The following is a 12495-nucleotide window of genomic DNA, read 5'->3' as shown; positions in this document are numbered from 1 at the left end:
CAGGAGCACAGCAGGGAGCCTGCCTCTGCCCACTCTGTACCACTAGGCTCAACTCAAACAGTACATGTTTGCTAACTCCTGCAGGACAATAAAAGCACATTGCTGTTGCACCAATAATAATACACAGTTATCTTTCATAATCATGGATTATTCCACAATAAGTTTGTTCTAAAAAAAAAACTGTTAGGATTAAGAAGACATTTGTAGAATCCCCAGAGGCAAAGATTTGAGTTAAAGGCTAAGAACCATCATCTACCAGTAAACTTTGTTTCAGGATCGTGAGGGGGGTTATAACTTGAGGGGAGAATTCAATTTTAAAACATTAAACAGACATGCCACCATGAAAGGTTTTTGCGTATCAATTACAGGTGTAAATATATGGAACAGTTTGTGAGGTATTAAAGCAATGTCCAAACATCAATCATTTTAAAACAATGTACAAGGGTTTGATTTTCACAAGTTACAGGGAGGACGGGAATGGATAGCAGGGTTATTTGCTGTATTTGTATGTATTGTTTTTATATAGTATGTACTATACATACTACAATATAGGGTAGTATTGTAGTATTTTGTATTTTGTATTTTGTATTTAGGATATGGATGTATATGTGTATATATTTATATATATTTATATATCTATATAGGATATATATATCATTGAAGAGTATATTTCTTTTTTATAAGCAGTATAATGTAAGGCACAGAATTCAGCGAGTAAGTAATTATTTAACTCAGGTATAAAAGGGGTGGGAGTTTATACGTTTTTTACTTCTTCTCACTCCTTTTCGGATATGTTTTGATTACTTTCTCTATCTTTTTTCCCCCTTTTGTTTCTTTTTTGCTATATTTTAATCTGATATTCATATCATTGTTGTGATTTCGACAGTGCAAAAAAAAAACAATATTCTGTTTTTTTTAACATATTCGAAATAAACATGACTAAACATGACTAAACTAAAAGATGTTCGCTTGAAAAAATATTAAAGATTTAGCCAAAATCGCAGATCTACAAGCTCGTAGTGCACCACAGAGTGCCGCGCTACGAGCTTGTATATCTGCTATTTTGGAATAGCCAAAGAAATCTAAAATGACATGGATGCGTTCCCGGTCTTAACACATTGACTGCCAGAATTATTTCAGATTTTTAGCTGTAGCCTGCCAGAGATTTTTCATTGAAAAAAAAAAGTACTCAGGAGCCGAGATACAGAATTTTTAAGTTTTAAGTTAACAAGGAAGTGGATTGGAGTCTAAATCTTCGAACAATCATATCTCCTTGGTCTTTGGGTCAAATTAAAAAAAAAATATATATATATATTTTTATTTTTTTTAAATAGAACGCAGATCTGCGTTCTTGGCAGCCCACGTATTTATTAAAAATAGAACGCAGATCTGCGTTTTTGGCAGCCAATGTGTTAATGGGTTATGTTCCAACCCTCTGCACCCGCTCTGAACCTGTGTGTGCACCGTGCACGGCTGCACGCAGGCAGGCTGTGCCCCATGGTGCCCCGGGGCTGTAGTGGATGGTTGTGTGTGGAGAATGGGAGCTCTGTCATTTCCAACTTGATTGTTTTCCCGGAATTGTTTTTTGGAGCTGTCTGCGGTCGTGCTGGGGCGTCATAAATCCATCGCTTTGGTGTCTCACACACACACACACACACACACACACACACACACACACACACACACACACACACACACACACACACACACACACACACACACACACACACACACACACACACACACACACGCCCCCCCCGCTATACCTCTCCCCACCTCCTCCTACCGAGGCTACAATGAGGCATCCTTTCACCAGCATGCTGATGGGAGCCATTACCTCTCCCTGAAAATATCAAAACACAGGCCTTGTTGTTTCCTAAGGTAGCAGAAATGATGAGGCCCACTTGTGGTGAAAGCAGACGCGAGTTTCATCTGTGACTTTCTTTCTACTAACATAATGGAGCACTTGTGTTAACGGTGCATTCCTTTGTCTCTTTGTAATTCTGTCCTTCAGGACTTATCTCTCTTATGGTGTCTCTCTCCGTTTATAAACATTTTTCCACTCGCCCACCTGGGATTCCATTACCATCCCTGTTCATGTGCTGCCTTTACCTAATGTACTCACTATACAGTTACAGCTATCACTGTGCTCTGGTTATAAGGGCCTAACGGTAACGGGAAGGCTCGCCCCAAAACACACTCGCCCCCATTTTTTCCTCGGACCGGCGGTTCTTGTATTTTTGTATTTATTGGATAAGGGTTAGAAATAAGTTTAGGGTTAGGCATAGTTTTACTGAGGTTACGTGCAGGAATACCAGGTGAATACCACCGGATTTCCTCAGGGGCGACTGTGTTTTGGGGCAAGTGCTTTGGTATTCGGCCAAGTCAGTGGTTCTCAAACTTTTTCATGTCAAGGACCCATAAATTGATATGTATTTGGCCACGGACCCCGAACTGAAAAGGTTCTAACTTTTGTTCCAGGGACCCCCAGAAGAGAAGATTTCTGTAAAAAACAATAAAACCTTTACTTTCAAAAATAGCAGATGTACAAGCTCACAGAGCGGCACGGAAGCTGTGAGCTTGAGAACCACTGACTTAAAGCACAGTGACACTATGGTAGAGGTTTGGATTGTGTTGTTACCTTTGCCATGAAACTCCAAATATTGGTGAGATATCTTCAATAGTTGCTCCGTTGTTTAGAAATTCACATTCCAATATAATCTCCTCAATTGGTGAGCCGGGTTCTGTGATGTTAGATATTGGCAGAATTTGCTTTGTTTGTGTTCGTTTATGTGCTTAAAAGAGTGGCTTTGAGAGCTGCTTCACTGTGCAATGTCGAGTCAGTGAGAAGGCTATTTTGGAATATCGATTTCTAATCAGTGGAGCAACTATGGAAGATATCTCACCAATATTTGGTGTTAGTAGTTACTTGTTGATAGTTAATAGTTACATCATCATTGCAAGGTAAATGGTGCATTTATATAGCGCTCTTATCCAAAGCACTTTACATAGATTGTGCATTACATTCACCCATTCACACACATTCATACACCGATGGCGGAGGAAACCATGCAAGGCACCAACCGGCTCATCGGGAGCAATTTAGGGGTTCAGTGTCTTGCTCAAGGACACTTCGACACTAACTCTGGGGGAGCCCGGGATCGAACTGGAAACCTCACGGCTTCCATCCGGCCGCTCTACCGGCCACTCTACCCCTGAGCCACTGCCACCCCCGGTACTCTAATTACAGAAACTAAACCTCTACAAAAGTGCTATTGTGCTTTAAGCCTTGCCTCACAACGTGTTGCAGCACACCGGCAAATGTTGACTTTTGTTTTTGAAAAGGTTACCAGAAACTGAGACACCAGGGTTATAGTAGAACAGCATCTCTATTGTCTGTGCTTTTTGGAGATTAGAATAATAACGGATCAGTTATGATAACCGGTGAAGCGTGCTATAGTGACTGATACCTGCATATGAGGCACAGTGGTGGTGTTGATGATGTCACCCCCAAGTCATGTGATGATGTGGATTAGTGCCACAGTGTGTGGTTAGCAGTGTGTTGGCAGTAGAGCAGTGGTTCTCAGCCAGTGGTCCGGGGACCACCAGTGGTCCTTGAGGAGGTTCCAGGTGGTCCCCAGCTAAATGATGGAGAGTTGGTAACCAAATGGACCATTATATATCTTTAACTCTTGAGAGCTTTAACGCTCTCAAGAGTTACATTATTGTTAAACATCTGCACTACTTAATTACAAGAAGTCTAACACAATTAGAAAATGTAGAAAAAATATTTTGATCAACGTTTGCCTGTTACTGTCATCTCTCCTATTGGTACCAACATCAATACAACATGGAATTGTGGACAAAATGTGTCCAACGATAACGAAATATTCTATGTCTTGGGTCTGATCTCATCAAATGGTGGTTCCGTGGCTCAAATGCTGAATAAATAATGAACCTTGATATGAAAAGGGTTGAAAACCACTGCTGTAGAGGTTCAAACTAATCCATCAGAAAACAAAAAGTTAACTTGACCCATTAAAGACCTGAGGCCGATTCTAAAAATGTTTTCTAAATCCTAAGTTTTCTGAAAAACGTCTGTTTCTGAATATCAGTGGTTTTCATGTCAAGGACCCCCAAACTTATATCAAAATATTTAGTTCCAGGGACCCCCAGAAGCAAATATTTGAGTTAAAAATGTTCCTTCTAGTCAAAGATTTGCTCAAATGTCCACCATGTTTCAAAAATGGCAGATCTACAAGCTCGTATCGCTGCACGATGAACTTGTATATCTGCTATTTTTGAATAGCCAATGTGCTATATACAGTAGATAGCTAACATCTGAAATAACACATGATGCTTTCCCAGATTGAATGGGTTAATAAAATAATAATCTATCCCCATTTTGGGCGTGTCATTATAGACGAAAAGAAAAAGTTAAATATAATCGGAAATTTTGAAAATAGCAGATCTATAAGGTCACAATATTTTGAGCTTGTAGATCTGCTATTATGTGCGACTAAGTATAATCATGAAGCTGAAGTGGTTAATCGATTAGTTGATATATATGTGGTGTAAAGTAACTAAGTACATTTACTCAAGTACTGTACTTAAGTACAATTTTGAGGTACTTTTACTTTACTGGAGTACTTCCAATTGTCTATACTTTTACTTCTACTCCACTACATCTCAGAGGCAAATATTGTACTTTTACTAAGAAAATAATCAATAGTTGCTGCCGTAGTCACCAGTCAGTCATGTGACAATGTTGCCAAAAGGCAGATCTTTATTAACCGGTTGATTTAGTCATTTGTATTCAGCGATGCAAGTGGTCTCTGTTGGGCTGAAACCTCACATGTCCAAAACTGTTACTTTTCAGGATTCAACTTCAAAAACAGCAAAAGCAGCAGATCTACAAGCTCAAAACGCTCCGCTTTGTGCCCGCGTTTCGAGTTTGTAGATCTGCTACTTTTGATGCTTTTGTGTGACCAGTGGTGGAAAGTAACATTTACTCAAGTACTGTACTTAAGTACAAATTTGAGGAATTTTGACTTTACTGGAGTGTTTCCAATTTCCAATACTTTTACTTCTACTCCACTACATCTCAGAGGCAAATATTGTACTTTTACTCCACTACAATTATTTGAAAACTTTATACTAGTTACTTTTCAGATATAATTGATTATATTATAAAGCTTACATTAACCACTTTAATCCTATTTTATCCCATTAATACCTGGAACGCATCTGTGTCACTTTAGATTTCTTTGGCTATTCAAAAATAGCAGATATACAAGCTCATAGCAGCTTGTATATCTGCTATTTTTGAAAAATCTTGAAAAAATATTTTTTACATTTTTTTTCAAAAAACTGTTAGGATTTAGATTTTTTTTAAGAATGGCCTCAGGTCTTAATGGGTTAAACATAGGCTATTTGAAAATAGCAGATCTACAAGCTCACAATACGTCGCATCATGTGAGCTTGTAGATCTGCTATTTTCAAATATGTTTGTACTTTTACTTTTGGTACTTTAAGAAAATTTTGATGCCAATACTTTTCTGCTTTTACTCAATTAAATTTTGAATTCTGGACTTTTACTTGTAACAGAGTATTTCTTTATTGTAGTATTGGTACTTTTACTTAAGTAAATAATTTGAGTACTTTTTCCACCACTGGGCCCGGGCGTTAGTTTACAGAAAAAACACGAAAAGTCAGAATATATGAGTTTCTACCCGACAGCAACGAAATGCTGCAGTGATAATTGTGTTTTTTTTGCCGGAAATCACTGACAAAGTCACTTGAGCTCAGATACATCCTCCAGACATCTCAGCTAATGAGCTGTGCTGCGTTGTGCCGTCAGGCCTGAGATGATAATTAGTAATGATTTCCGGGCTCCACGGCAGGAAAGTAGAGCAAGCAGCGTCGGAAGGATTATTTTTACCCATTTTTATCCCCAATTTAGTCGTTATGCCAATTAATTCCTCACCACGTATATTGGTGTGTTGTCACATTTCAACTGCCGCTAGCGGCCAAACGGTACGGCCGACGGAAATGGCAGTGAATGCGCTGAATGCAACTCAAAGTGAAAATGGCCAGAACTCCAACATTGAAAATCGAAAGTGGGCGTTTTCAAGATGTTTTTGCCATTATTTCTGGAACAGAAGGTCCAATCTGCTCAGTTCAAAGCTTGTTGGATGCGTGACTTTGAGGACATTAAGCACTTTATGACTTGACTGTTTTTTTGGGGGGGTGTAGATTGACAGGAAATGGGGGGGGATTGGGGAGAGAGCAGCAAAAGTCCGTCGTGCTCGGGAATCGAACCCGGGACTCGCTGTCAGGCTATATGGTATATGTATATGGTCACAGCACACATTCTGCCATCGGCCGTGTTGTGGGCTTGGAAATTCTCGATTTTTGAGAAAGGAAAAACTAAAAAAATCTTCTCTTATGGCATTCCCGGGCACAGCATCTTTTCAGATGGGTGTCTGTGGCCAAACACCTATCAATTTGGGGGATGTGAAAATGTTCCCCCCCATATGTATGGATGACATGTCTTTTGGATGTTTGTGCAGAGTTGATTTCTACTGAAGGTTTTCCTGCTCTGTTATGAATTAAAACCGTTTCCCATTGTGTCAACCACACCGATATGATAGGTCAAAACTGCCCTAAAGATACACCTTCAGGAGGCTGCAATTCGAAAATGGCCCCTTTCTAAGTCTTAACCTACCCCCCCCTCCTTCATTTTCCTCTTTTGTATATATATATATACTTTCCTCTTTTGTATATATATATATATTTTTTCTCTCTTCATACCAGTAACCTGAAAGCTGATTGTATGACATTCTGTATAGTAGTGTGTATATCTGCCTGCCTCTTATATTTCATCATGATTTGTGTGCATGGGGTTCTCATCTTAAACAAGCTTAGTGCTTAATGAGAGTTCCAGTTTAGTAGACCTTGTATTGTGAATTTGTACTTCCATGTACTGTTATGTACTGTCATGTACTATTCTCATGTCTTACTAAATAAACTACATCAATCAATCAATCAATCAGCCACTTTCAACCCTAGCATCTCTATTCTGGGGCCAACATTTGGAAAATAGCCGAAGCCGATCTACAAATGGAGGAAGGAACAGAAATGCACTCTGCACATTAACCCCGCCCCCCCCCCTCATTCCCAATACTCAGTCATTCATTTATATACCATCTAATACATTATTTATTGCTATTTTCTTCCTCCTAAGAATACCAGGCTATATTTGCGGTTGCAGAGTACAGTATACATACACACATAAATCAAATGAAATGTATGGAGGTTTTTATTGGATTTTAATAGTTTTTAAAACCACAGAAGACAATCCACACAATGTGTAGCATGATGAGATACACATATTCTCACTGTCCTCCCAGTTTAACCCATTCAATCCACGAACGCATCTACCAATGTCTTCTAAATCCTAATCTAATAAGTATCATTATTTTATTTTATCTTATTTACAGGACTACCCAAAAAACAGACACCCAGGTTGGAGCAGAGGGTCAATAGCGTACCATGCAGGTGAGGAGAACATCCATCAGCTTTTATTTTCATTTGATCACTGTGTGTGTCTGTCTGTCTGTCTGTCTGTCTGTCTGTCTGTCTGTGTCTCTCTCTCTCTCTCTATAGAGCATCGCAGTTCCCGCCCACTTCCTGGTTTTTCGTGGTGCCGGAAGGAAAAGCTCAATGCATTTTTCCCATTGACATTTCCAAAAATATTTATATCAATTAATTTAAGCCTCGAATCAAGCCATCCAGGGTCCTGGTGAATCATGACCATAACACGTTTTTTTCTGTGATTTTTTATTTAATGATATGATATACTATATTTAATAAATACCCTCTGTTTTGCGGTTTTCAAAAAAGTTTTTTCACAGAATCAAACTTTTTATGGTCATGATTCACCAGGACCCTGGATGGCTTGATTCGAGGCTTAAATTAATTGATATAAATATTTTTGGAAATGTCAATGGGAAAAATGCATTGAGCTTTTCCTTCCGGCACCACGAAAAACCAGGAAGTGGGCGGGAACTGCGATGCTCTATTGTAAATGATCATATTCATGAGTTCTAAAGCAGACGGTACACATTGCATTATTTCTGTACAGAAATGATCATGAGTAATTTTCCATGTTTTCTACAGCAGTGGCATAAGTGTGTTTTTGAATCATGACTACTATTCGATATCTCAATTTTTCATCTTTTCCATGTCAGTTTTCTGATCTTTTTAATCATTTTGTGATGATGAGCTGACACTATGTTTTCATCGTCTGTCTCTAGAAACTGTAACACTTTCTTAATCAGATCATGCTCTTAATTTGGTGGATGGGCAGATCTACAAGCTCGCAGCAAGTCACTTTGTGCCGCGCTGCAAGCTTGTACATCTGCTATTTTTGAAAAACTTTTTATATTTATTTATTTTTTACATGGGGGTCCCTGGCAAAGCCTTTTCAGATGGAGGGTCCAGGGCCAAATACGTATCAATTTGGGGGGGGGGGGGTCCTTGATATGAAAAGGTTTCAGAACCACTGAGCTAAACGTGCTAAACGTTGTTTGCAGACGATGGTAAGATGTTCCATGGTCATGGTGTAGGAGAACCCTTCGGGCCGCGCTGCTTTGAGGGAGACATCATGGGCTGTGGGATCATGTTCCCACGGGACTACATCCTGGACAGTGGAGGTATGTATCTTTAATCCATGAAGACCGGGAACGCATCTGTGTCATTTTTTTGATTTTTTTTTTGGCTATTAAAAAAAAAAGATATACAAGCTCATAGCGCAGCACCACGCTATGAGCTTTTATATCTGGTATTTTTGAACAATCTTGACAATGTGTGCAAATCTTTGAATATATATAATATATGTTTTAAAGCAAACATTTTTAACTCTGATCTTCAGTGCTTATGGGGGGTCCCTGGAACAGCATATTTTGAGATGGAGGTCCACGGCCAAATACATATCATTTTGGGGGTCCTTGACATGGAAAAGTTGGAGCACCACTGATATAGCAACATACTGTTAGGATGTATTTGGCCGCGGAACCATTAATGTGGAGATAGTTGTTTTGTCCATCATTGATTAGAATGACCAAGTCAGACGGAAGAAAAACCTGAGTTGGAGTTAGGAGGTTTGACTGATAGTTTGAGGATCCAATGGAGTTAGGAGGTTTAGTCAGAAGAGCTTTTTAGTACTTTTCATTGGTTCAATATTTATAAAACCTGTGTTCAATAGCACTGATTTATTAATGAAAATACATGCATTGCTCCTCTGTGTGTTCCCTCAGATGACATGGAGGAGTGGGACCTGGAGGAGGCCCCTAGGGGGCAGCAGTGTCCCGTTCAGAACGAGCTGTACATGAATAACGAGGATGACGAGGACAAGCAGGACGCTGACGATCTGGAGGGGAGGAGGAAGGTGACGGTGAGACTGACGCTCTGTCTTTTTGCTGCCTTACGTACGCCACACAGGAGGCATAAAAACAGTTCGCTAAAACTAGAGAAATAACGAAAATTGGGGGAAAAAATAAAACATTTTAGTTAACTGAAATAAAATCACAAGACTTTACAAAAGAACAATAACTAAATGAACCTGTTTTGTGTGTTTACAGAAACACAAAAAATCCCCTTAGTTTTAGGGCCCTATCTTGCCTTATGCCCCTTATGCCTAGCCTGGCATGGCCAGACTAATATCACTGCCACGGGCAATTTCTTTTTGCAATGGCAGCGTCTGGAACCAGGCTACCTTATGCCTTACCCTTAACACATCCACCGCCAGAGGTTAATCTCATAATGTACTCACCAGTGCCAAGGTGTTTTTGTTGTTTTTTTGTTTTTTTCATGTCGCCATAGATCTTGTTAAAATCCTTAAGATTGAGCCGTGAACGGTCTGTTTACATCCGCGAGATCTCCCTGTATCTCCCAGTGAAAACCACGTGTCAAACGGGGCATCCATGTTTGAGTTAGAGCGGATTACGTTAAACAGTGAAATGCGAGGAGAAAAAACTACAGGAAGAGAATTGAGTTTCAGTTTCGTCTGTAGAATGGGAGCGGGCGTGATCGTCGAAACCGGATCCCAAATAATTCTATTTCCTGTCATCAAACCGGAAACGGAAGTGGATCAAAAAAAATCCGAAAGTGCACCCGGACCGCGCATGCGCGAAAAGACCGCAGCCCGTAGGACTACGGGCTCGGCGCTTAACCGTTGGATTTAACGGCCCGTAGAACTACGGGCCCGGCGGTAAAGGTGTTAAAATAGCAGATCTACAAGATCACAACGTGTCACAATGCGACACAGTGTCAGTTTGTAGATCTGCTATTTCTTCCGTCTTCGGTGTTTCTATCCTTGTTGAATCTCGCCCTTGATTCATCCATATTGCAATAAAAAAAACGAATAAAAAACTATAAACAAAAAAATAAGCCTTTTGAAAACAAAACTAAGCTAAACTAATCAAAACGCAACTGTAATTGAAAACAAAAAGTCAAAATGAAATTAAATACAAATTTAAAAAAATTTATGAAAAAGGCAAAACCATAATGTTGGTACAAAGCAGAACCATTAAAGCTGGTACTGTAGGTATAGACAAAGGAATATTATTATCTCTTTGCTGCCCCCTTGTGTCTGAACAGGTGTTCTTCACCCGCAACGGCAAGGTGGTGGGCCGCAGGGACGTGGTCCTACCTGCAGGGGGCTTCTATCCCACCATCGGCATGATGAGCAGCGGAGAGAAGGTCAGAGTGGACCTGCACCCCCTCAGTGGATGAGCCCTGGGGTCAGAGGTCACGGTCAGAGGACATGGACACTTGGACAGGCAGGCTGTTCCTCTAGCGTACATCACAATGAAGGGTGTGGAAAACTTCAGGTGACCGAGTGTATTCTATGTTAATCTATTCAATCTGGGAACGCATCTCTGTCATTTTACATTTCTTTGGCTATTCAAAATAGCAGATCTACAAGCTCATAGCGTGGCACTGAGTGCCGCGCTATGAGCTTGTAGATCTGCTATTTTGTGAAAAATCGTGAACATTTGTGCAAATCTTTGAATATATATATTAACATATAACATTTGTAACTCAAATCTTTGCTTCTGGGGGTCCCTGGAACCCAATATATTTTGAGATGGGGGGACCCCCATCTCAAAATATATTTTGTTCGAGGGACCCCCAGAAGCAAAGACTTGAGTACAAATGTTCGCTTTAAAAATATATCTTCAAAGATTTGCACACATTTTCAAGATTTTTCAAAAATAGCAGATCTACAAACTCATAGCGCGGCACTCAGTGCCGTGCTATGAGCTTGTAGATCTGCTATTTTTTAATAGCCAAAGACATCTTAAAATGACACACAGATGTGTTCCCGGTCTAGATGGATTATTCTACATTCTGTTATCATCTGGCTCCAGACTGTTTCTTGACCTCACCATAGTTTACAGTGGCTTCCATCGACCTTACAGATGAAGAGTGAGACATGATCAAATACTTTTAATATTGCACGCGTGTTGCCAGAAAGTGCATTAAAACATTAAAACGATTTCAGGGGAGATTTCTGAACCACTCGGAGGTCTTTAACACATTGATTGCCAAGATATTAAACATAGTTTTCTATCCCCGTGCCGGCGTATAATTACCTCAATCCGATGATATTTGAAACGCCGTGGAACCGACATTGTGTAAAAAGTTTCCTGTGAGTAGACGGAAGGATCTGTGTATCCATGGGAACAACAAGTTTCCAACCGCAATCCGCCATTTTGGAGCTTTGGTCCGCTGAAAACGGGTGGTTTTCAATGGAAAAAAAAGAAACTGAGTTACAGCCGTTTTTCTGAAAATCCCATCATTGGGGCGGATGGAAGTGACGTTTTTTGGAATGATGTCACATCCACATTTTTCTTCTCTGAGAGACGATCGATCATTCCAAAGCTGTGTTAGGTCGCCCCTTGTGGAATTTTCCCCAAAAAATGTAAAAACGAGTTAACTCGATCTAGGCAATCAATGTGTTAAGGGGCAGAACTATTTTTTTTTTAAACATCTGGACTGTTCAGACCAGGGTAAAGGAATAGTATAAGTTCCAACCATATCATCGCCCTGCATGTCACATTCAAGAGAAATAGGATATAAATAGTTGACGGTTGTCTTTAAATACAGACTAAAGGTCTTAAACAGACGGGGAGCGTTGGACACGGGCGTTACCGTTCAGATCAGCGGGGATCGCCCCTCGATCATTGTTGTTTTGTCCTCCTGTGCGTAGCGGGGGGGAAAAAAGCTCACCACAATCCAGCTCTTGCTGCCCGTGTGCGTGTGCACAAACGAGCACGAGCGCGAGAATTTCACGGGACCGCTCCCGCTCGCCTCACCGCCCCTCAACTTTTCCGCGCGTCCCAAAATAATCGCTCGCCTCTCATTGAAAATGAATTACATAGGCGCGTCGGCCGCTTCCTGTCTGAAATGACCTTAAGACCCTAAGAT

General features: G+C 40.3%; 1 protein-coding gene across 1 annotated transcript in view; it reads left to right on the top strand.

Annotated features, from left to right (window-relative positions):
• The window catches only part of LOC308082228 (SPRY domain-containing protein 3-like), a 43481-nt gene extending 32521 nt beyond the window's left edge, over window positions 1-10960 (top strand). The window contains exons 8-11 of the mRNA XM_080423907.1: window positions 7503-7560; window positions 8598-8717; window positions 9321-9457; window positions 10663-10960. Of these exons, the coding sequence (XP_080280033.1) occupies window positions 7503-7560; window positions 8598-8717; window positions 9321-9457; window positions 10663-10797 (450 nt within the window). The 3' untranslated portion in view covers window positions 10798-10960. The remainder of the gene's footprint in view (window positions 1-7502; window positions 7561-8597; window positions 8718-9320; window positions 9458-10662) is intronic.
• Window positions 10961-12495: the final 1535 nt, after the last annotated feature.

Source organism: Gymnoscopelus braueri (assembly GCF_963280865.1).
Source record: "Gymnoscopelus braueri genome assembly, chromosome: 3".
Lineage (NCBI taxonomy): Eukaryota > Metazoa > Chordata > Actinopteri > Myctophiformes > Myctophidae > Gymnoscopelus > Gymnoscopelus braueri.
Note: the sequence above shows the minus strand (reverse complement) of the source record. Positions and strands in the feature narration are given on the sequence as shown.